At 38.3% G+C, this 25,349-nt stretch overlaps 1 protein-coding gene across 11 annotated transcripts in view; it reads right to left on the bottom strand.

Moving 5' to 3' along the window:
- The window catches only part of LOC101219570, a 30,844-nt gene extending 5,960 nt beyond the window's left edge, over positions 1 to 24,884 (bottom strand). The window contains exons 1-11 of one of the 11 annotated variants that reach the window (XR_004216710.1): positions 23,998 to 24,884; positions 22,364 to 22,640; positions 21,974 to 22,159; positions 21,263 to 21,415; positions 20,050 to 20,520; positions 16,415 to 18,634; positions 15,553 to 15,755; positions 15,315 to 15,470; positions 1,520 to 1,761; positions 1,155 to 1,267; positions 938 to 1,052 (exon numbers count right to left, since the gene is read on the bottom strand). Coding sequence is in view for 5 of the 11 variants with exons in the window: in XM_031885500.1 (XP_031741360.1) it covers positions 10,204 to 10,210; positions 15,315 to 15,470; positions 15,553 to 15,755; positions 16,415 to 18,634; positions 20,050 to 20,520; positions 21,263 to 21,415; positions 21,974 to 22,159; positions 22,364 to 22,640; positions 23,998 to 24,758 (4,434 nt within the window). In the remaining 6 variants the exon portion in view is untranslated. Of the gene's footprint in view, positions 1 to 937; positions 1,268 to 1,519; positions 1,762 to 10,124; positions 10,211 to 12,584; positions 15,218 to 15,314; positions 15,471 to 15,552; positions 15,756 to 16,414; positions 18,635 to 20,049; positions 20,521 to 21,262; positions 21,416 to 21,973; positions 22,160 to 22,363; positions 22,641 to 22,842; positions 23,049 to 23,997 lie in introns of those variants that run through there. The other 10 variants (XR_004216711.1, XR_004216708.1, XR_004216709.1 and 7 more) reach the window with 10 other exon arrangements.
- Positions 24,885 to 25,349: the final 465 nt, after the last annotated feature.

The following is a 25,349-nucleotide window of genomic DNA, read 5'->3' as shown; positions in this document are numbered from 1 at the left end:
TTGGGTTTGAAATATTTGAAAGGCCCAACAAGTGGAAATTGATTTTAATTGGGGAGGAAACGACAATGCAGGGGCTTGAACATAGGACCTCCCTGGACCACCTGCTCTGATATCATATTAAACCACCAATTCATCCAAAAGCTTAAGCTGGTGGTTGAAGGCAAATTTAATTATATATCACCAACAGTAGTATCCACACTATTTTGCACACAGACTGTGTCATAGCCCTATATTTTGACTCAACACTCGGATGAGAAACAACATTTTGTTTCTTACTCTTCCACGATACCAAGTTTCATACAAAGGCACAATATCCAAAGGTCGACCTCCTATCCTCTCGAGATCCAGCCTAATCAGTATTAGAAAAACATTCAACTCTCATATGTCCATGATCTTTATATAAGATCCCACGTCCAAGAGAAGCTTTCATCCACGTCCAGGAGAAGCTTTCAGATAATAGACTTTGTTCTACTATAGCCCAATGATCCACGGTAGGAGAAGACATGAACTGACTTACAACACTTACAAAATAAGTAATGTTTGGTCGTGTCACTGTTAAATAGTTCAACTTCCCAACTAATCCTCTATTATCTCTCATGATCTTTAAATAGTAGTACTGCTTGGTTTGGCTTCTAGTTTTCCCGTCTCATACAACAAATCGAGTACATATTTTTGTTGAGATAAATAAATACCTTTCTTGCTTCTCATCACTTCAATGCTAAAAAAATAATTCAATTGTTCCAAATCTTTCATATGAAATTGACCCTGGACGAAAGTCTTGAGAGACGAAATACCCAATGCATCATTTCCAGTAATAACAATATCATCAACGTACACAACTAGTAAAACAATACCATTATCAGATTGTTGATAGAAAACATAATGATCAGATGTACTCCTCTACATATTAAAGCGATGAGAGCTTAACTAAACTTACCAAACCTCACACGTAGACTCTGTTTCAAACCATACAAAGACTTTCGAAGGCGACATACTTTATCACTCTCCCCCTAAGCAACAAACCCAGGTGGCTACTCCATATTAACCTCCTCCTAAAGATCACCATGTAGAAAAGCATTCTTGATGTCAAGCTCATGTATGTCAAACTCATGTAAATGTATTTGAATAATCAATTTCATAGATTTGGACATAACCTTTCGCAACAAGACAAACACAACACTCAACCAAGGCATTGCTCCATCATGATCAACCTTGATAGCGAACACCCATTTACATCCAATGGCCTTCTTTTCTGCAAAGCAAGATACTAAATCCCAAGTACCATTATCATCAAAAACAGTCATCTCCTCAATCATTGCACTATGCCAGACAGGATGAGATAAAGTTTCCTAAACAGTGTTAGGAATAGATGTGGAAGCAAGAGACGTAATAAAAGAATATGGGGGAGAAGACGACTAATGATATGACACAAAGGAAGAAGTGATAAAAGAATATGGGGGAGAAGACAACTAATGATATGACACAAAGGAAGAAATAGGGTAAGTATATTTGTGTTTACCTTTTCAAAAAGCAATGAGAAGATCATCAATCAGTCTCGGATCGCATGATGAAGAAGGCATTGGTGGAGGACATGAGCCTAAAGGATGTTGTGGAGGTTGTTGGGAGTGGACTTGAGAAAGCAATGGGGGAGAAGGAGGCACAGAGGAAGATGGAGTAGATGACGATGTGGGAGAGGTAATCTCATATATAAAGAGATCGTCAGCCTCCCCGACACGTACTCGATGGTGATTAAGGTATATCCTAAAAAAACGCAACATAAAAAAACAAGATACCTGTTAAGGGTAGGACAATAACAACGATACCCCTTTTGAACAGACGAATAACCCAAGAAAGATGCATTTTAAGGATTTTGGATCTAACTTAGTACAATGAGGACGAACATCCCGAACAAAGCAAACACAACCAAATATCTTAGGAGCAATAGGAAATAAAGACTTGGCAAGGAGAAGAACACGATGAGGAATCTCACCATAAAGAATAAAGGAAGACATTTTATTCATAAGAAAACAAGCAGTGGAAACAGCATCCGCCCCAAAAGATTTCAGGACATGCATTTGAAACGATAAAGCGCGTGCAGTTTCAAATACATGCCTATTTTTTTTGTTCAGGAACTACATTTTGAGATGGAGTGTCAGCAGACGAAGATTGATGAATATGTCATGTTCTCACAAGTAAGAGTCAAGCTAGAAAGCACAGATTCCGATATGTGACCCAGCAACTCGCCATTTTTCAAAAAAGTAGGACACCACATGTCGAGGACACGTCAATCTTTAGTAAAAAATTTGAATATATTATGCATATAAACATATTGCAAAATATTACCATTAAAAACATCAAAATAACAAATTTAGAGTCATGAGATATTACAAGTTTTAGCAGTTTGTTCAGCACAACAAAAGGTACAAAACTACAAAATAACATCAAGAACATGTCTTCGTCCTTCTCTAAAACCAGAAAAATAACCAAATAAGATTTGATTTAAAATTATTGGAAGTAGGGGCAAAGAACACACATATTTATGGAACCTGAATACCGGGAGAAAAACCACGACATTTTGTTCTTATTATTTTATGATAATCATAAAGGTATGAAAGGGGAAAAATTTATAGGTAACACAAGCCAAATTAAAAGAATAAAAATTAGAGCAAAGAAAATCTCAACTACCCATGGGCTTTCATCAAGGCCCAAGCCCACTATTTATAACACTCCCCCCTCAAGTTGAAACATAGATATCAACGAGACCCAATTTGCTAACACAAGTCAAAGTTCTGTCTGAGAAGTCCCTTGGTGAGCACATCAACAACTTGTTGGCGTGAAGGAATGTACGGAACGCATATGCTACCATTGTCCCACCTTGGAGACCATTGTAAACAAAGTATGGTCAGAGTGCCCTAACTATACCCTAGGGACTTGACAAAGGTAGTAAACCTATCAAACCATGCTCTAGGTAAATATTTTTGAAGTTTACACACTGATGACCAAATTGAGCTTCAAACCCTGGGGAGGACTCATGTAGACTTCCTCCTCTAGGTCCCTATTCAGGAACGCATTCTTAATATCCAGATAATAATGAGGCCAGTCTTTGTTCACAACAACAGATAGCAAGACTCTAACAGTATTTAGTTTGGCAACTGGGGAAAAAGTTTTTGAATACTCAACGCTATAGGTTTGAGTAGATGCTTTTGCAACTAACCTCGCCCTGTGTTTGTCAAGGGTTCCATCTACCTTGTATTTGAGTGTGAAAACTTGCTTGCATCCCACGGTTTCATGTCCCTTGGATAGAGCGCAAATCTCCTAAGTCTTGTTCTTCTCAAGGGCCTTCATCCCTTCCATGACAACATTTTTCCACTCAGAATATTCTAAAGCAATGTGGATATTTTTTGGTATCACAATAGAGTCAAGGCTAGCTGTGAAGGCTCTGAACTGAGGAGATAAGTTCTCGATAAGAAACATAGTTAGCAATAAAGTGCTTAGTGCAGGACCTAGTACCCTTCCTTAGTGCAAAAGGCAAATCAAGAGACGGATCATACTCACTGGTATTTTCTGAACGATCCTCCCTAATTTCATTTTTAGTAACTCTTGTACTAACCTCATTTTCATCATTACTGCCCTTTCCATCTAGGACAACTTTAATATCAACATTACCCTATTCAACTATATTTTCAAGAATAGTTGTTACGAAACTGCCACTTTCACTTATTTTACTGTTAATATATGAGTCATAGAATCAGTCACACCTTGATCTCGTAAAGGTTCAGAATCTTGGACCGGAGCCGGTTGGTTCATAGCTAAGACTATGTAGTGAGGATTTGGGCTTGGTATGGTAATGTGAGTAGGACTGGTAGACTCTAAAGATATCACCCAGTTAGAGTTAAGACTCTTCACTTTCACTCTCACTCTCCCCTAAAGAAGCTTAACAAGAAAGAAAAGGACGATTCTCAAGAAAGCTAACATCCATGGAGACAAAGTACTTACGAGAATACGGATGAAAGCATTTATAGCCTCATTGACGCAGAGGGTAACCAACAAAAAGACAAGCCTGAGCTCGAGAGGCAAACTTAGATGGGTTAGGGCCATGGTTATAAACATAGCCGGTGCACCCGAACTTGAAGAGGAACATCAGAAATGAGGCAGGTGAAAACACTTTAAAGGGGTTTAAAGATCTAAGCCACAAGAAGGCAGTTGGTTGATAAGATGAGCTGCAATAAGAACAGCAATGCCCCAAAGATAGGAAGAAAAGTAGACAACATAAGAGAACGAGCGACTTCCAAAAGGTGACGATTTTTTAGCTCGACTACCCCTATTAGAGGTAGGCACATAAACTTTGGTGGACAATGCTTATGGAGGACAAAAAAACATTGAAAGTGGTTTTGGAACTCACGACCATTGTTACTTCGGAAAATAGCAAACTTTGTATTGAACTGCGTTTCTAGGCATTATAAAAATCCCTGAAGATAGAGATGACCCTATTTTTCGGAGGCGAGAAAGACCCAGGTAAGAAAAGTATGGTCATCAATAAAGGTTATGAGCCACCATTTCCTAGATGAGGTAGTTCTTGGATGGTCCCCAGAGATCACTCTGAACAAGAGTGAAAAGGTGGGTTAGTTTGTATGGTTGTGAAGGAAAAGGAACCCAATATTATTCAGCCCGAGTGCGTACATCACAAGTTAAGTTAGACATATATTTTAGAGAAAAGATGAGGAAATAAATGTTTCATATATTGAAAATTAGAGTGGTCTAAACGAAAATGTCATAGCATACAATTTTATTCAAAAGAAGTAAAATAGGAAGATAAAAGACAAGTCCTAGAAATGCTACTAGAAGAGGTCATCATCAATGAGGTAAAATCCTGATGGAACACTAAGATGTGTTCGATTAATGGAACTTTATTGAAGATAAAATCTATGTCAAATACAATATTAATAAAAGAAGAACAAGATGAATTGAGGAAATCTCAATTCAGTTACAATTTCTTTTTGTTACCTTATCTCTCAAAGGTGCACAGATTTCCTGACTAAACTCAAAACCTAACTGCCCTTCCCTCCAAGATTACAACTCTATTTATAATAATTTAAAACGCATATCCTAACTAACTCACTCAACCTACTCACACGTGCCAACACTAACACTCTCTTTCTTCTTCTTCCTTATACTATATTGGTGAATGATAGGAGGTCTATCATTACATTCCTTCTCCAAATTCACCTTGTCCTCAAGGTGAAACTCTTGAGACAGCCACTTCATTTCTTCATAGTCTTCCCACGTAGCCTCATGCATAGGTAGTCCTTTCCCGCCGACCAACAAATCCCACCCCTCGGTTTTATTCTTTAATTAGCCATAGATCTCATCACGTACTACCCACCATTCATACGTCTCAGTCATGTAAAGCATATTAGACGGCTCGGCTTGATGATTTTCCAACATTTTCTTCAACTGGAAAACATGAAGACAGGATGAATGGATGATGATTCTGGTAACTCTAACTTGTATGCAACCAGGCCTATCCGTTCTATGGTCTTATAAGGACCAAAGAACATAGCTGATAACTTCTCATTTCTTCTTTTTTGTAATGGGACTTGCCAATATGGCCTTATTTTAAGAAAAACCAGATCTCCTACCCCATATTCCACATCTCTACGCTTCAAATCAGCATCTCTTCTCATCTTCTCTTGAGCCACCCGTAGATTCTCCTTCAATGCTCCCAACATTATGTCCCTCTTCTTAAGCTGCTCATCTAGTGCTGAGTTAGGAGTGTCCCGATCCCCATAGTACACCAGAGGTGGAGGTAGACGCCCATACACGGCTTGAAAGGGTGAGATCCCTAAAGCCCTTTTTGATACGTGGTATTGTACCAGTACTCTGCTCAATACAACCACTTTGTCCACTCTCTCGATCTCTCTCCACAGAAACAACGTAGACATGTCTCCACTCCTCTACGGACCACCTCAGTTTGGCCATCCGTCTTAGGATGATAGGCTGAACTCTAGTTCAACTTAGTACCAGCCAACTGAAATAACTCCCTCCAAAAGCTACTTAGGAACACCTTATCTCAATTTGACACTATAGACTTAGGATATCCACGTAGGAGAACAACTTCTTTGACAAACATATCAGCCACGATCTTGACAGTATACGGGTGTTTCAATGCTAGGAAGTGTGCATATTTGCTGAATCTATCTACTACCACAAAAATTACCTCATAGCCATTAGATTTCGGCAACCCCTCCACAAAATCCATAGAAATGTTGCTTCAAACACTATTAGGAATCTCTAAGGGTAGCAACAATCCGGTAGGCTATAGTGCCATGGTTTTATTCTTTTGGAAAATTAGACACTCTTCACAATACTTCTTCACATCCTGTTTCATGTCTTCCCAATACAGTTCACTAGCCAATCGTTTATAGGTTCTAAGGAACCCTGAATGCCCCCAAAACACGGAGTCATGGTAAGTATGAAGTAGTGTTGGGATTAATACGGAAGACTTGGAAACAACTAATCTGTCTCTATACCGCAACATTCCTTGCTGAATGGAATACTTGCTATCTCTGTTTCCATCCTCTTCTTCTAGCTCTTCCATTATCTGTGTAAGTCGATCATCATTTTCAACTTCCTCCTTGATCTTCGTTAAATCAATCAGATTTTGGGGCTGTGAGGTTACAAAGATGAGCAACAGGAGGTACCTACGACAGAGCATCCACAACCTTATTCTCTAAACCAGGCTTGTATGTACTACTTCAAAGGAATATCCCAAATGCTTGGCAATCCACCTTTGGTATTATGGTTGAATAACTCTCTGCTCCAATAAGAACTTGAATGAATGTTGACCTGTCTTCACTATAAACTTCCTCCCAAGCAAATAAGGTTTCCACCGTTGCACCGCAAGGACAACTGCCATAAGCTCTCTTTCGTACACTGGTTTAGTTCTGTCTCTGATAGCCAAGGTATGGTTGAAATAGGCAATGGAGCGTTTGGATTGGATGAGCACTGCTCCTATTCCATAGCTAGAAGCATCCGTCTCTATTTCAAAGATAGCATCGAAGTCTGGTAGGGCTAAAACAGGGAGTGTCATCATGGCGTTTTGCAAATTCAGAAATGCCTATAGGGACTTTATTCCACTTGAATCCACCATTTTTCAGTAGCTACGTTAGAGGAGCTGCTATAGAGCCATAGTGTTGGATAAACTTCCTATAATATCCAGTTAATCCCAAAAACCCACGAACTTCGCGGACATTCTTAGGAATGGGCCATTCTTTGATTGCTCTAATCTTTTTCGGATCAACCTCAACTCCTTGGCCTGAAATTATGTGCCCCAAATAATCCAAGCGTGTTTTTGCAAAGCTACATTTCTTCTGATTAACATACAGTTCATTTTTTTCGCAACATCTTTAGAGCCTTCCCCAAGTGTAACAAATGTTCCTCGAAGTCTTTGCTGTAGAAGAGTATATCATAAAAAAATATGAGTATAAACTTCCTCAGATAGGGCCTGAATATGGAATTCATCAACGACTACTGAAAAGTAGAGGGGGCGTTGGTTAAGCTGAACAGCATAACCATGAACTCATAATGGCCCTCATGCGTTCTAAACGTTGTTTTCTCAATATTCTCCCCACACATACGGATCTGATGGTAGCCTGCCTTTAAATCGATCATAGTGAACCACATAGCTCTATTCAGTTCATCGAAAAGCTCCTCAATTATTGGAATTGGAAATTTGTCCAGAATAGTTACGTTATTCAGAGCTCGATAATCTACACAGATACGCCAACTCCCATCCTTCTTCTGAACTAACAAAACAGGGCTAGAGTATGGACTGTTACTTGGACGGATGACCCCTGATGCTAACATCCCATCTCACCCTTTTGTTGAAAAGCATACCTATAAGGCCTTACATTTACTGGGTCAATCCCCAGTTTTAGGTGTATATGATGTTCAATACTTCTTCTTGGTGACAATTGTTCAGGCCAATCGAAGACATTTTCAAACTTCTTCAAAACAACAGCACGGATTCTTCCTCGGTCAACACCTCTTCTAACTCTTCCCCATCCGTAGAGGATCCTTCCCACTCCATGGCATGACACTTCACCAGAAAACCTTGATTTGATCTGTCCCAAGACTTCATCATATTCTTCAAACTCACTCTAGTTTTAGTTAAACTAGGATCTCCCTTAATTATCACTCTTCTGTCCTAGTGCATAAAAGTCATAGTCAAATTTCGCCAATCAACTTCAGTTATACCAAGTGAATATAGTCACTGAATTCCCAATACATCATCCATACCTCCTAACTCCAATGGTAGAAAATTTGCCACTACCTTCCCTTCATTCAATGTCAACTCAGCAGCTTCACAAATTCCTTTACCTTGAATGGTTGTACCGGATCCCAAAATCATGTGGGTGTCTTCTGTTGCTATCTATAGATCCTTCACCAGCTTCTCAGAAATAAAGTTGTGGGTAGCACCGCAATCCACTAAAATCACCACTTCTTTCTCTTGGGTTTTCCCTCTAACCTTCCTAGTACTCGGGTTCGACAACCCTACAACAGAATTAATGGATAATTCTATAATTGCTTGATCGTCCTCAGCTATCCTTACCATTTTTAATTCTTTCTCCTTGTTCTCCCTATCTTCAACAATCTCAAACTCCTCTTTGTCTTTTGTGGCTACATACATTCGAAGTTCTCTTGGCTCCTTCATTTTGCATTTATGGTCATGGGAGTACTTCTCATTACATCGGAAACAAAATCCCTTCTTCCTGGCCTAAAACTCCGCATCAGACAATCTCCTTATAGGTCCCTCCTTATTTTCCCCATTTGCCACTCCTCTTAAGGTGATCGTTCTCATGGAAAACGTAGTATTACCTTTATTCTCACTAGAGCTGGAAATTACACTAGATTTATTACCAGTTGAAAAGTGAGGTGTGCCCTTTGAGGTTAGCTTTTCCCCAGATAATTTCTCAATTTGTACCAACTGCGCAATTTGCATCATCTAAGCCAATCCGGTTGGTCGACAAAAATCCACTTCAACCTTGATCCACGGCAGTAAGTCATTCATGAAAGTTTCTTCAATCACTCTATCTTGCAGATCCAATAATGGTGCCATTAGTTTATCAAATAGGTTTCGATATTCTTCCACAGTCGTTTCTTGCCTAATCCTAAAAAATTGACCACATATTGAACCTCCGCGGACCGATCGAAATTGTACCAGCAATCGTTCATTCAAATTCGGCCAATCCACGAATTTTTCTCTTTCTTCCTGCACTCTATACCAATTCAGTGTCGGACCTTCGAAGCTAATCGTCACTACCAGTAACTTCTCAGCATCAGTCAGTTTGTGAGTTTGTGAATCTGGAAATATCTGTTGGCTCGAAAGAGCCAAGAATCAGGGTCTTCGCCATTGAATACTAGCATCTCTACCTTTTTAAATTTATTTCGCTCTGTATTTCCATCTTCTTTTTCTATTTTTTCTTCCCACGTTTCGTCTCTGTCGTCCTTGCCTGATGATTCTTCTACTCTAGTCTTCGTCATTAAAGTTTCACACACACTTGACTTGATCATCTTTTCACTCATGGAGACTCGTTCCTTTGTGAACAAATCCATAACCATCAGCATCATTTGATGAGTTTTCACTGTTTGTGCACTTAGGTTTCCATTCTGGATGTGATTGTCGTTAATTTCTCTTCCATTGTCGGCAATTTGCTTAGTTCCTTCTTCATTCCAAGCAATTCTTGATCATATGCTTCTAATCTCTCTTCCATGTGTGTCTGTACCATCTTGATCTCTGTTTTCTTTTCTGAATCAACGGCTCTAATATCAATATGATGGAACACTAAGATGTGTTCAATCAATGGAATTTTATTGAAGATAAAATCTACGTCGAATACAATTTAATGAAAGAAGAACAAGACGAATTGAGGAAATCTCAATTCGATTACAATCTCTCTGTTACCTTATCTCTCAAAGGTGCACAGATTTCCTGACTAAACTCAAAACCTAACTGCCCTTCCCTCTAAGATTACAACTCTATTTATAGTAATTTAAAATGCATATCCTAACTAACTCACTCAGCCTACTCACACGTGCCAACACTAACACTCTCTTTCTTCTTCTTCCTTCTATATTGGTGAATGATAGGGGGTCTATCAAATCCCCTACTATGTTGGGCAGCGTCAATCATCTTCCCCGAGCTCAAGTCCTGAAGGAAGACAGAATCAGATAAGAACATTGCTTTGCAGTTTAACTCAAGAATAATCTTGCTTATATAAAACAAATTATAAAAAATTTTGGACACATGCAAAACATTATGTAGGGAGAGCCTTGTACAAGGAGAAATCTTTTCCTTCCCAGCAATGGGGGCCAAGAAGCCATCTGCAATTCTAATTAGTTTGTTGCCAGCACATGGAATATAAAACACGAAGTGTTCAAAGGAACCAGTCAAATGATTTGTGGTGCCAAAATCTAGAATCCAGGGATTTTTCCCCTCAACACTAATAAGATCAAAGGACTAAAGTATACCTAATTGGATAATGGCACCTAAAGTAAGAGGACTAGGATCGGTTTGGTTCCAGTGTGGATCAGTTGGTTGTGAAGGTCCAATAGACTCACTCATATACGCCTGCCCTGTGTTTTATTTGTTATTGGGAGAGCATTTCTTACCTACTGGGGGGGCGACCATGTAACTTCCAACACAACTCTTTGGTATGTCATTATTTTTTGCAATGCTCATAGACAGAAATTGGTTTTCCATTGTGCTTGTCATTGTCACTAACAGAGTACCTCGCACTAAAAATAGTGGAGTCAATAGTAGGAGTTGACAAAATGCTCATAACACTTGTGTGATCCTCTTCGAGGCGGATTTCAGAACAAACTTTCATTAGAGAGGGAATCGATCTATGGCCTAGTATTTGCCCTCGAACTACATCAAAATTAAGATTAAGACCAATAAGAAAGTCATAAATCCTGTCAATCTCTTGAATTCTATAATATGTAAACCATCACTAGGAATGCTCCAGACTAGTTTTATGCATAAGTCCATTTCCTACCAGACGAGAGAAAGCGTATTAGAAACGATGTGACATCCATAGTTCCTTGCTTGCATTCAGGAACCTGCTTCCTTAGCGTGTATAGGAAAGAGGCATTCTGACGTTTGGAGTAGAGTGTCTAGGTCGTGTCCCAAATATCTTTGGTTGTTGCAGCATACAGTAATGGCTTGCCAATCTGAGGTTCTATACTGTTGATAAATATGGATTGAAGAAGAGAGTCCTCTCCCTTCCAGTATCGTTCATGTGGGTTGCTCGATGGAGGAGGAATTTCCCTTGTCAGAAAACCAAATTTATGTCGTCCTTCAAGGACCATTTTCACTAACTGAGACCATGAGAAATAGTTACTGTCATTCAAATTTTCCTCTAAAAGATGATATTCTGTAGAATGTGTCATTATATTAGTCACATAAGAAGAGGATAAAGTAGGGAACGAGGTTACCAGATTCTCAGAATACTTGGTAGAGGAGTGTTGGATGTCGTCCCTAAGGTAGCCTCAATTGCTGCAATCTGTTGTCGAAGCCCTTCCAGTTGCTGTTGAGCTATTCCTGAGGAAGCTTGCACATTATGGTTGGAATGTGCCAAAGATTCACTAACCTCAAATGTTAAGTGAATTTAAGGATTCTTAACACCGGGATGATAACTTAGATCAATGGATGGCAGGACATACAAATTTGATGGTAGAAGCGGTGGTGGACGGCCAAAATTAGGTGGGAATACATAAATCGGGGTGTGTGGAGCAATATAGGCATAGATGAAGAAGAGGGTTGCACAGATGGGATGGTTGGCACTATCTGAGGAAGGACCGGCGCATGTCGCTTCGGTGGCAGCGCGTGCATCAATGTGTGGGCGGCATGTGGCGGCACGTGAGGGGTCTTTAGCGGCGCGGTTGACGATAAAATCAACTAGATCACATTTTCAGCATTGTCGAAAGGCGACAGAACCATTCGTCCATGGCAGCCCTGATCTGAGCATCAACGGCCGCAACGGCATTGGCACTAAAACTGACAATTGTCTCCCCTATTTAATTTCCATCACTAGTTGTGTCTTTTAGGGTTTCTAGGGTGTGTTCTGTTGATTTTATGGAATTAATCTATATTTCATTCATTATTTAATAGAGATACAAGCCTATATATGACCATAGAGAAATACACTTAAGGAAATAATATCAAATAATATCTCCAGAATAATATCTCCTCAGAATAATCTAATTATATTAATATGTTCAATGTTCTGCTCTCATACCATATTAAAATTAAAGACAAAGAACACACAAATTTACGTAAAAACCTGAGTACCAAGAGAAAAACTCCAATATTTTTCTTCTTATTATTTTCTGAATAATTACAAAGGTATAATGAGGGAGATTGAATAGAATACACAAGTGCATAAGAAAAAAGGAAAAAAAAGGTTTATGGTAAACTTTTCATAAATAACTTTTCCATAGCCCAACAAATTCCAACAGTTAACTTTAAAGATAAATTTTAATTTTAAAAATGTATGTTGGGCTCACCAATTGGATGCTTTCAGTTTTCGAGTTGTTTGGGTTGGCTTGACTCTTCGTATCTAAAGAGTGGGTTTCATTTGTCTGATAATTTTAGGGCTTCAGTTCAAATGGTTGTGGGTTTGAAGTAGGCTTTAGTGGTTAAAGTTTTATTCATTGCTTCAGCATTCATTTCATAGCTCTCATCATCTGTTAGGTGCAATTGTAAGATAGTTCTTTGACCTTCAATGTTTATTTACCTTCATTGTTGATCCTTGTTTTGCTGTATTTTCTATTGTTGTTTTTTCTTTTCTTTTCACTATCTTGGAAATGTGTTTTTTGCCCAAGCATTTTGGAGGACAGCTCAGCAGATTTATTGCAAAAACCATTGCAAAATGTTTCAGTTTCTGATTCTTTTCTTTATGCTAGAACAGGGGGCTATCTTTCATTAGAAGTGGGTATTTTCAACCATCCCAAGTGTGAAAAAGGTAGTAAGTCCTCTCTTACTCCAAAAATTCTTGAACACTATATCCGCAAGCAAACCTCCTTCAACAACGTGTGGACTGCCCTAATAAAATCTGAATTAAATGGGATTTGTGACCTTAAAATTTCCCCTTTGGACTCTTTTCGGAATAATACCATCAAACATTCAGTTTCTGTCAATAACCTAGATCTTTTGGAAGTTTACAGCTCTAAAATCCAAGTCCCTGAGCATTTTTCCAATTCAGTAAATAGCACTTCTCCTTCAAAGTGTCTCAACACTTCAAAATCCTCCACCTCCATTGCAAAAACTTGTCAGCAAGGCTCTGCATGCAAAGCTGACTTAAGTCCTAAAGAACAGCCCGAAAATTTCTCTCCTATCAATGTTAGTAGTGAAGAATTAGTTGATCTTAGTGAGTTTGACCCTAAATCAGATTCAGAAATTGAAGGGAGGGACTTAAATGTTTTGTTTAATGAGGAGGGTTTTCTCCCAGATAATTTTCCACCAGATGTGCCTAAAGAGTTGATGTCAACAGTCAGTGAATGTGGAATTATTCTGGCCTAATTTAAAACTGCAACCATCCTGATCCTTCTCTTAGCCATAATGAAGATTGTCTCATGGAACACTAGGGGCTTAAATGATTTCTCTAAACGTGCAGCACTCAAAAGTTCATCAGAAACTGTAATCCAGACATGATCATGATTCAAGAATCTAAGAAAGAAAGTTTGAATTCAGTTTTCATTAAATCACTGTGGAGCTCCAAGGATATTGGCTGGGAATTTGTGGCATCGGTCAGGTCATCCGGAGGAATCCTTAACATGTGAGATTGTAGCAAGATCTTGGTTACTGAAGTTATTAAAAGAAGGTTCTCTCTATCTATCAAATGCCTCTCCTTGTGTAAAAAGGTATGTTGGATTACAAATGCCTATGGCCCTTGTGGATACAGAGAGAAAATTGGTTTGGCCAAAATTGTCTTCCTTAGATGTTTGTGCGGCAGCGACTTGGTGTGTTGCTGGGGTTTTTAATATAACTCGTTGGGCACATGAAAGATTTCCGTTTGGCAGGAGCACTAGAGATGTGGTTTCCACCAAGAAGCGAGCAGATTTAGAGATAGACTCTTCCTTCTGTGTTAGTTGGGAAGAGTCAACAGACTTGAGGTGCCCTTCTAATCACAAGGCTGTTGTGGAGATTGTAGGGATGAATTTTAACGCACTCTTTGAGGCTGATTGTGCGCTGCTAGTCAATGCCCCTTGATCCTCCCCCTAAAATCCTTAGCTTTTCCGAAGGACTTGGTGTCCATAGTCGAAGATTGTGGCATTGTTCTGGACTGAGCAATTTAGGTCATTGGCTGGTTCTTCGTGGAATCGGTAGGTTTTTTCTCGACGGTTTCTTGCTTACCATGTGGGTTAGAAGAAGGTCTTGCTGGTGCGTTTTGTCTGGATTCTAAAGATCACTCCTTTCAAGTTCTATCGTTTAAACCGGGCTGTCTTTCTCCAAGTTTGATGATTAATCAGCTGTTGTTCCTCCTTCATCTTCCTCATTCCCTAGTTCTGCCAGTCTGTTGTTTTCGGTTCATTTCTTGTATTGTTTTTTCTTGAGTTCTATTTCTTACATGTTTGGCTGCTTCGCACTGTTGTAATTGCTGTACTTGGATTTTCTTTTGGTCTTTGGTTTTCCCTTGGTCCCCCTTCCCCTCTTTTTGGCTTCTCTATTTTCCTCATTTTATAATTCTCTTGTACTTTGAGATTTACATTAATAAAAAAGTTTGTTTCCGTTTCAAAAAAAATATAGTAAGTTGTTATGGTGCTTTTACTTCAAAACAACTTTCCTCACAATCTTTTCTCTCGAGTATCCATGCTCTAATATGATGAATAAATAAATACCCTTTCTAGTACATATAATAAAGATTTGCAGCATTCAATTCACCATTTTATGGTAAATAATAAATGATAGACTAAATAAATGTGTTGAGTCAAAATTGATATTATGTTATCTAACATGTTCATTCAAATTCCAATGGAAGATAATGATCCTTCAGTACAAGAAGATAATAAATCAAATTTTTAAGAATTCCACGTAAATAGTACATTGTGATATATCTCTCTACTAACTTTTTATTTTTAATAGCTTGATATATGAAAAAGAATAATTAAAGGAGACATAAGGAGGCTACCCGTACAAAAGAACATCCATCCTTACCTAAAAGAACAGAACATCAACGTAGTCACTGGCTAGTTACAACAACAGCATTCAATGACTTGGAGAAATGCAGTAGAGTTTTGCAAGAAAAACTTACCTCTGAAACAAAGGGCGTTCCGCTATTCGAAGAATTGAGATAAGTTTTTCAGTCACACTCATTGCAGTACGTATACCACCCCAGAGTAAAGCCATTCTACCTATTAGCTTCAATATGCCACCCTTCTCTCCTAATTCAGCTAACATAGAGACTAGCCTGTTAGGGAATGGAAGAAATACTTAGAAAAAAAAGAAAATGACAATGAAAGTTGTGTACAGAATGCATATAAAGCCGAAACCTTTCTTCATCCACTTCACCATCTTCCTTCTTTGGCACCACCGGACTAGCAACTGACATTGCCTTCTCAGCAAAAGAACTGACAATGTTATGATTCTTATCAGATATTATCTGCTCCTCATTTCTTTCTGGCTCTTTCTGAAGATTATCATTCTCCTTGCACTTCAATGAGCTTTCAGTAGTTCCGTTCGTTTCACATAAACTCTACGTGCATAAGTTTACAAACACATAAACCATGCAAATATAAACAGAACACTATTGACATTTACTTTAAAATAAACAAATGTAAAGGAAAGTAAATAAACATTAGTCCAAGGAAAATATGTTGAACTACTAATCAATGTCAATTTTAAAATTACAGAACAAATTGAACTTGAAACAACATGAAGCGAAGAATTAAGTGCAACGATGAATACTTTCAGAGTTTTTTGGTTTGAAAGTGCTTAATACATTGCTTTCTCGCTTATTTTATTTGAAAAAGGAGAGGGTTTTTAAATAAAAGAAACCCTCAATATAAATAAGGGGAAAATAAAAAAGCAAAAGTAAATACAATAAATGTATTTAACGTAAAAAAAGGAAATAATCAACAGAGTGAATGCCAGAAAAAACTACCACAAAGTACACACTGACCACAATATTTCTAAAGCCTGAAAAGATATATGAAAAGGATGGTGTTTTATTACTGGATCAAAGTATTCTTAATCCTCGAGGTTATTATTCCGTGATTTAAAACATGTGATTCAGAAAGGCTTCATCAAATCTAACTGGTTCTCTTTGTGTTGAAATTGCATATATTTGGGGTTTAATCATGCCAAGGTACAAAAAGCAATGCGTAAAAAACAAAAATTTCAAAGCATGTATACCTGCTGATGTACTAGTAGTGCAGATGCCCCAAGAGCAGCTGTGACAGCGCCTACCACAACAGTATCTTCATCTAAATTTCTCATTTTAGAACATCCTCCTTCCTCACACACTGTATCGGTCAGTGTAACATTTTGAGAGGGCTCTCTCCCATTATTAGCTTCACCGTGGTTTCTTTCACCAGATTTTTTATCTTGATCGATGAACAAGCATTGGCCCTGGTTATCATCACGCAGTGTAGTCACATGGAAATGTCTTCTTAAAGCTGCCAAGCTAGAGCCAATAATGACACCTAGAGGAAGAATTTTTTTCAAATAAACAGTTTCCTGAACAGAAGATGAAATTGATCTAATAATCTGCTCGCCACAAAGGGTGCCCGTTTTCTCTGCACTGGAATCAATGCTGTCACTTTGACTACCTAAACATTGGCTACACCCACAACCGTATCCAACAGCCACTGACAACAAATTTGCAACATGTTCGATGTCTCTGTCAACACCCAGTTTAAAGTCTTTGTTAACTGCACTAAATCTACATCCAACTTCAATCTGCAAACTATCCTGTATAATACTTCTAACAAAGTATTTGAAATCCTTTATTCCACCATTAGATTCAAACTCTTCCTTTCCGTTTATCGTGGTTTGATACTCCCCAACTGGCTCTGGCTGATTTTCGATGTCCAAGATCACATAAAGTGGCTCAATAACATCATCGGTATTCTTCACTTTTGCATGTGCATAGGCATTCACTTGTCCATGAACTCTTTGGGATGCTGAAATAGCACCATTTTCATTTCCCTGTTGTTCAAAAAATCCCCACTGGCCTTCTTCTGGAATATAATCAAGCAACAAAGCTGTAGTTGTATCCTTATCAAGTGATTCAGTAGGCATATTTGAGGTAACGTAGTTCAAGAGAAAGTTATCGTGAACAGAACCTAAATACGCAGTTGAAGTCATGTCCACATTGCCATCCAAATCATCGAGGAGTTTGTCCTTGTTATTACCATCCTGGCCTGCTTGGGCTGACTGAGATTTAATCAAATAGCTTCTATTAATTGGAACCAGGTCTGAAGTGAACTCCTCCTCTTCCTGTCCACTTCTAACATTATGCTCTGTATCTCCTCTCCTCTCTGGTATATTAATATTATGACAACCACTTTCTATCTTCACCGATGATGTTTCATCATTATTACCTGAGCAATGATTGTCAACTAAGAAATCAGTCTTCTTGCCCTCACCTTCATTTTCTGAACCCTCTAACTGTGAGATTATATTTTCAATTACATTAAACACACTATTAACTGCTACCTGAGTGGAATCATCAATCCCGTCCAAAGCATCCAAAGCCTGAGAAACGCTAAAGTTGTTATCATTAGGTTCAGAAATGACAGGTTTAGTAGGTTCTACAACAGGTGGTATATTATTATTATCCTTCTGATCATTGTTGTATTTGTGTTCTACACGTATTGCCTCGGCCTCTGAAGTAGACCTTGGTGATGAAAGTGCTTCCTCTATTGTCAAAGAGGAAACAGCCTTATCATCACTTGAAGGATCTACAGCTTTCTCTTCATTTTTCTTGGGTTTATTCTCTTCCTCCTTATCTGATTGACCAATTTCTCCACCCCGGTTTTTGTGATTATCGCCAATGGTTACTTTGTGGTTACTTACCTGTTCGTCCTTGCTCGAAAGTTCAGACTTCAAACCCAGTTCTTTCTCATCATCAACAAGATACTGAGAAGTATTTTCCCTAGAAAATTCATCATCTGACTCAGTACTACCAGAGCCACTTGTCTCCTTCCCTATAGAACTGATAGTATCATCATCATGAATGCCAAGTGCTTGAGAACCATTTTGGTCAAGGAGTTTAGCAGAGGAAGGAGGCTCAGATTCTAGTTCCTCAACAAATTTGTCCTTTGTAGGTTGATAGCTATCAGAACCATCTAAAACATCATTAACATCTCCCATCTCGTGCGAAGGGGCAGAAATTTGTGAGGAACCTTCAGCATCTGCCGCATGTCTGACCTTCTCGTCAGTCTTTCTCTCTAATTCTAATGTGGCATTAGATATTTTAGAACTACGAATTAGATCATTAACCTTTAAGTTTGATCCTTGCGCATGCAATATCCCAGCTAGAGCAGTTGTAAGCTTTCCACGAACTTCTTCCGGAACAGCATCTTGCAGAGCTTTCATCAATGTCTCTCCTTTACCCACAGCATTCAAGACCTGAACAAGGAACCAGCAGAACAACTTAATTGGACATCTGTCCTTGGTAAAGAAATTGACGTACAGATCTTACGGAACAAAGATATTGGAAGCAGAAGCTACCAGCTTCCTTTTGTTATCACTACACCCCTCCATGTTTGTATTCTCTGCTTTCTTCTTCATAAGTTAATCATGGTTTGACAAGTAGAAAAAAGAAGAAAAGAGATACAAAGGTTTTTTTAAAAAAATTCATGTTATTATATTGAATAAAACAGAAAAATCTTAGATAACTAGCAGCTCCTGGCTTGAAACAAGGAGGGGGAGAGAGAGAGAAAAGAGAGCAAAACTGAACACGATGGAGAAAGAAGGGAAGAGCAAAACCTTGTAAAATATCAAAACAAAATTAAAGACACCATGAACTTTTGTTGGAATGCCTCCTCCATCCAATGAAGGACTAGTGCCTACTGGCACTAAGAAAAGGAGAGAATAAATGAATGAAAACAGTGACAAAGAAGCCTGGAACTCTAAGAAGCACGGACAACGACACACGACACGACACAGAGATACGCCCAATTTTCAGAAAAATAGGACACGACAAGTTAGGGACATGTTATAATTTTTATAAAATGTAATATGTGATAATACTTGTAGATAAATTACTTAGACATGTTAGAACATAACAATACTTCTTTAAAACATAAATAAAGAGTATATTAGTTGTTGGAGTTCATTAAAAAGTTCCAAACTACAATACAAATCCAAAATCCCAACTAGAGATCACACTTTCATCCAAAACAATGGTACAAGTGGTATGTTTCTTTGGAACCATAAATCAAGAGTTCTCAGATTTTATTATTTTTCATGCATTAAAAATTATTTACGGTCTAGTTGGAAAGAACTCTGGGTAAGTTTGAATCTAAAGTATCATTCAGGAGATGTATGCTAAATGGAAGAGGGTGAGTGGCTGTCACCGGCGTCGTTTAATTTGAGGGAAGGGCAGATCGTTGAAGATTGAAGAGGACTAGAGGAGAGTGAAAACGAGTGCTTAGGGTTTGTTTTTACGAAAGGGGTTGAAGTTAAACAATAAAAGGGGTGTGTTTTACTTTTTAAAAATGTTTTTTAATGATAATTAAAAAAATTCCAGCGTGTCCCTTCCAACGTGTCCTCCAGCGAGTTGAAATAAAAAAAAAATAACCGACACTCTCTCTAAAAAAGAGTATCCGTGCTTCATAGCTGGAACTTCTCCCATTTCCCCCTTTTTTCATGTACAAGAGATCTAAAAGAAAAAATAGATAGATAAATAGAGTAAATGCACAAGGACATTGTTCACTTAACAGAAAGTGTAAAGAAAAAATGAAGCTTATCATAATTTGTAACATTAGAAAATTGAAGAAATCTGCAACTTTATAAGAATGAATGAGATGGTCTAGTATTACCTTTTTCTTCTCTTCCTCTGTCAGAGTGCCAGGGTTAGTCATATCAAGAATGTTCATAACCACTTCAGCTGTCCGTAACACTTGACCTTTTTCAGTATTTTCAGAACGAACTTCATGCTTTTCCCCCATGTCTTCACTAATAGAGCTGGTTTGGTTCAAAACCCCAACTTCAATTTCTAGAGATCCTTTATCCTCAAGTTGTGATTTGCTCTGCGAGTTACTTTGAGATATTAGGTCGGTATGGAAACTACTGTGACTCTCTTCAAGTTTCTTCTTGATAAACCTTGTTGATTGGTACCCACTTGAAGCATCTGACCAGTTATAACCTAGTTGTCTGATGACTTTTCCTCTTTCTTCGACTGCTTTGCCTTCCACAAGGGCTAAGCCTTTGGTAGAGTTGACGGTAATATCAACATCCTTGAGAAGAGGGTGTCGACCTTTCAATAGTCCAAGCTCTACCGCTGTAAGCCACTATGTGCATTACATGCATACTAATTAGAATATGGCTAGGAGAGAGGCACCGTAACTCGACATTTTTCCTACCAAAAGGGTTTTGGTAGAATTAAATTGTGGAAAAAACATTTCAAAATCCAAGTCCTATGAGTCAAGAGAAAGAGAGAACTAACAGTGCTAACTATCATATATTGTTTGAATAGTAAGAAACTACTGAAATGTAACGAATGTCTTCAATTTTATAGAATAAAAACTGGAAGGAAAACAAGAACAGTTTCACTCTATTCGTCAGAGAAAATGATGTATCCTGCTCCTTAATAAATGAAAATTTCCAATTATAACAACTCTTATTCCAGCGCAAAACCATGATCTTTTTAGTTATCAGTAACCTTGACGTGAAATATGGAAAAGTCTGAGATTAGGTAGGAAGATGTCAATTAATGTTGACCCATACATATAATATAAGGATTCCTTGCATTCAGATGGTTTTGAACTGACCCATACATAGAGTAACCATTCATCTGCTTCAAGTGAGATGCTTTTCATTTAAGCTGGGAATTAATAAAACTCCTAGATGAATTTAAAGTTTTAGAAAAAAATTATTAAGATTTAACATCTACATTCTAATCCCCCAAAATTGAAATAAGCTTAATCAAACAAATACGAAAGCAAACGCCAACATTTGATTCGCTATAGATTAGCAGATTATGAAATAACTCAACTTGTTACAAGATCATAGGGAAAGAAAACAATTCATTACCTCAATTGATAACTGCTGGCACCAAGATAGAACAGGTTTCATGCTAGATATAATACTAGAGGGCGAATAAGAACACAGAAGAAGACTTGTAAATGGATTTTCTACAATTAAACTGCGTGGAATTGAGAACACTGGAGCTGATCCATTGTCATTCTGATAATTTCGGACAGTTCAACAAGTTAGAAAACTGATTTATTTGTGTACGAAAAGGTGATGTGAACTATCAAACAAACATAATTCATTGAGAACAATACTACATAAGATGAGATATCTGAGAGCATACAAACTTGATGCATTACAATCAATATTAACGCATCCAATTTTATGGCTAGCCCAGCTATTTAGAATGCCTTGATTAATTAGGTGAAATAACATAACCCCGTAGATACAACCTTTCTCCGAAAAGGTAAGAAAACTGGCTATTACATATTCTTGTTATTTGGCATACATACAGAGAGTAAATGAAGTAAAGTCTAATTGCTACATTTTGAAAATTATTCCACTTTCCAAAGTCCAATTAACTGTGTTGTTTCAATTTTAACATCAAGAAATAACTGATATTAATACATTACAAAGGGCTGGACTTGAATTTTATGGGTATGTACACATAAATACACAAATAGAATATGGAACTGAAAGAACCCAATCTACCATATCTTTTCAGTAGTTTAATAGAAAAAGTCAAAAAAAATCTTTGTAGAAAACATGCACCTGGATATAGAGTACGGGGATTTTCACATTCCCAACCACACTTCCTGTGCTTGACTTTGAGTAGAAATCTTCAATAGAATTAAATCCATGAGAAACACTAGATATTAATTTTTCAAAATCACGCACAGATTTGGCTTCCAGAGCTTTTTCAATATCAAAGCCTTTTGCTTTCCCTTGAAAAAGTTCCTGCAAATTGAAAAAGTCATCTAGCAACAGTTACTATCCAGTATCCAGTAACAAACTACAACTGCAAAATCATAGATAGGGAGTGTTGCTACACCATGCGATAGCATAATTCATTAAGCAATGAGGCATTGGAAGCTTCAGCTTTTCTTCATAAACATTAAGCTATATTTAATAAGACAACAAGCAGATTCAGGAATCAAAAACCTTATTTGATCTCAGAATATTAATCAGTCCACCAGTGAGATCATGATCAATGGCCATGTGATATGGAGGGGTCTGGGTGGCCTCCTCCAAGTCAAAGGGATTGTCAATGCATGCTGCAGCGGTAAGTGGTGTTCTCTCACCAACTTCTGCCAGGTACTTGGTTAACATGTTTGCACCATATCCCCAGCCAATGGCCATCAATGCCGTCCAAGGCCTTGCCTTACTAACAAACTGAACGGCTGTGTAGATATCATCGCTGTCAGCAGCTGAAAACAACCTGCATAAATACAGCAGACTTATCCTATCAGATACCACACATGAGGAAGTATGTCTTGAATTGAATGGAATAAGATATTTGCATTTCGATCATTTTAATGAAAGATATATGGCCTTTTTTGAGCTGGAATGATCTTCCAGACTAGTAAGTCCTAGATAGTAGAAGGCTTCCCACTAACACTGTCGACTTACTGCCCACACACCTCTAGCCTGTCAAAGCTCAAAAGTCCTCCTGCCCCAGCTTGCTATTAATCTGAATTAGTTCCAACTTGTTGAAAGTTCTCTCTTCTTTCTAGACTTTGACAACAAACACGAATCTTCGACGGTACCACGAGCAAACTGGAGGTGAAATTGAGTGTTTTTGGCGGGTTCCTGAGTATTCTTCTCCAACCTTCGACAACAACTTAACCAACTAACTCAGAGATTCTCGGTAGGTATTGAGCACAACGGCTAGGATTTCAGTCAATGAAATTTAGGTTCAATCTGAATGAGACGGTGGCAACGACAGCAGCTAGGTTTTGTTGATGAAGAAAGAAAATAGCTAGGGTCTTGTATTTCTTAGCTCTGCTACCATCTTGAATTGAATGGAATATAATTTAAGATACATACCCTTTTAAGAAAGGCTTGAAACATCAAAGGAAAGAATGACAAAATAAAGCTAATTAACATGTTTACAGCAAACAATATGACATCAGATAGTCACTACATTTAGAAACTCAAATGCAATTTTTTGAAGATCGCACTCATTTCTTCATGCTCTGCACACTTATTTTTCCTTTTTTTTCTTTTTCTTTATTTTTGCTTTTTGGGTGTAGGAAGGGTCACTAGGGGATCGAAATTGGTTCTTGGTTCTTGTTCAGCATCGCCCTAAATACCAATACCTCATTCAGATGGCGAGTTCTTTGTATGCAGAGGACAGAGAACTGTTAGAAGATTAAGGAGAAATAGTTTTTAAAAAGCATGCGCAGCTACAAGCTAAGAACGACGTCAGTATGTGTCATGAAGCAATAGGTTGAAGTAATAGCAAAGAAGAGAAAGGACATAAAGAACGACTAATTAAATATCAAATAAAGGTCAAACAATCCCGAACGTAAATCCCCAACCTTCCTTGGTACTGGCTACAGGCTTTTCCTCATACACCAATTGTAACATAAAACAGAAACACGTAGCATGCTATAGAAACATTCACGTAAACAGTTTTGAAGTGGCAAAACTAAGTAGCAACCGAAGTATTAATCACAGCAATCACAGCACTATAGCAATAACACAAGCGATCAAAGGGTATTAGCTGTTGCCTTCCAGCAGTAGACATATCTACGACAAAGTGAAGCAAAGAAGTTACAAGACAGTGGTTATACCGTGCAGTGGTAAGAGGTGAACCAGCACAGCCTCTAGGATTCATGACTATGGGAAAAAGGCCTCGCCCAAGAGCCTCAATCACAGACAACCGCACATTCCTATCCATGCTCCCTTCTGGGGTTCCGGGCACTAACAATAACGTAGTGTCCAAACCATGTTCTTCCCTCAAGTTCAAATGAGACGGCCAGTCCAATGAAATTACCCCACCATCTTCGGTGCTTATACACAATCTTTGGTACGTCAATTTGTCTTCCTTTTCATCCTCACCAGTAGTGGCTTTCATTCTCCCACTGTTGAGCCTCACAAAGTGCCTGCCCTCCTTCACTAATCTCTCGCTCACATCCTCCACAAGGTTTGTGTCGCTTCCAGGGAAAGCTATAGAAGGACAGCGAAGAAACACGAATCTATTGAACGGCGTGGGGCTGCACAAAAAAATCCATTCGCCAATATCCGAAAGTGCGGAATTTTTGGAAGAGACGACATTGGACAGGTAAAGTGCAACGCCAGAAGAGAATCCGAGCGCTGGAGCTATTAGCTCCAAGGAATTGACGGTGGTAACTTGGGAAACCAAGTTATGGAAAAGGCTTTCGAAGGGGTTGGACTGGCTTCGGATGGTGAAGTCGGTGCGATGGTGGCCATGGCGGTAATGTTTGAGTCTCCGGCGTCGAAAAACACGAAATTCTCGGACATGAAGGGGATTGATGGGTCCAGGATGGAGTTTTCCGGCGAGGGTGCTGCAGCAATCGAAGGTGGAAGTCATAATTTGAGATGAATAGTTCGATGAGAAAGAGAATTTGATGAAAAGTAACAAAAACAGAGTAGAAGAGAGGGGGGAGGCGGTGGCTGTGGCGGTGGCTATTGATAATTGGAGTTGATGTGTGACGAGTACTGAAGTTGGTTATAGATTCGGAAATGAAGGGCCAACGGTACATCTCCTTCTGCCACGTGTTTGGTTAACTTGCTTTTTAATTTCCCATTACACTTATCTTTAATAAATCCCATTTCCCAACAAATTCTTAACTATTTGGATAATTTTTATATTAACTAATGAAAAAGTCGGGGAAACTCGTCCTTCCTTTGCATTGTCTATATGCTTGTCTACTAGCTAGTTGGGTGTAAGAATAGGGTTGTCAACAACAATATGGGTTAAATCCAAATAATTCCAACTAATATAACCTACTCTATAAGATTTGGATTGGGTTAAATTAAAATATGAATTGATTAAAATTTTTAATTTTTTCAAGTTAGATTGAGTCTCGGATTGGAAGACCGAAAAATTCGGTTTAACACAACCCAACTCAAATTAATATATATTATTTAATAGAAAAATTAATTAGATGTATAAACTTTG

The sequence above is a fragment of the Cucumis sativus genome, chromosome 5 (assembly GCF_000004075.3).
Source record: "Cucumis sativus cultivar 9930 chromosome 5, Cucumber_9930_V3, whole genome shotgun sequence".
Taxonomy (NCBI): domain Eukaryota; kingdom Viridiplantae; phylum Streptophyta; class Magnoliopsida; order Cucurbitales; family Cucurbitaceae; genus Cucumis; species Cucumis sativus.
The sequence above is the reverse complement of the archived record's forward strand: the minus strand, read 5'-3'. Positions and strand labels throughout refer to the sequence as shown.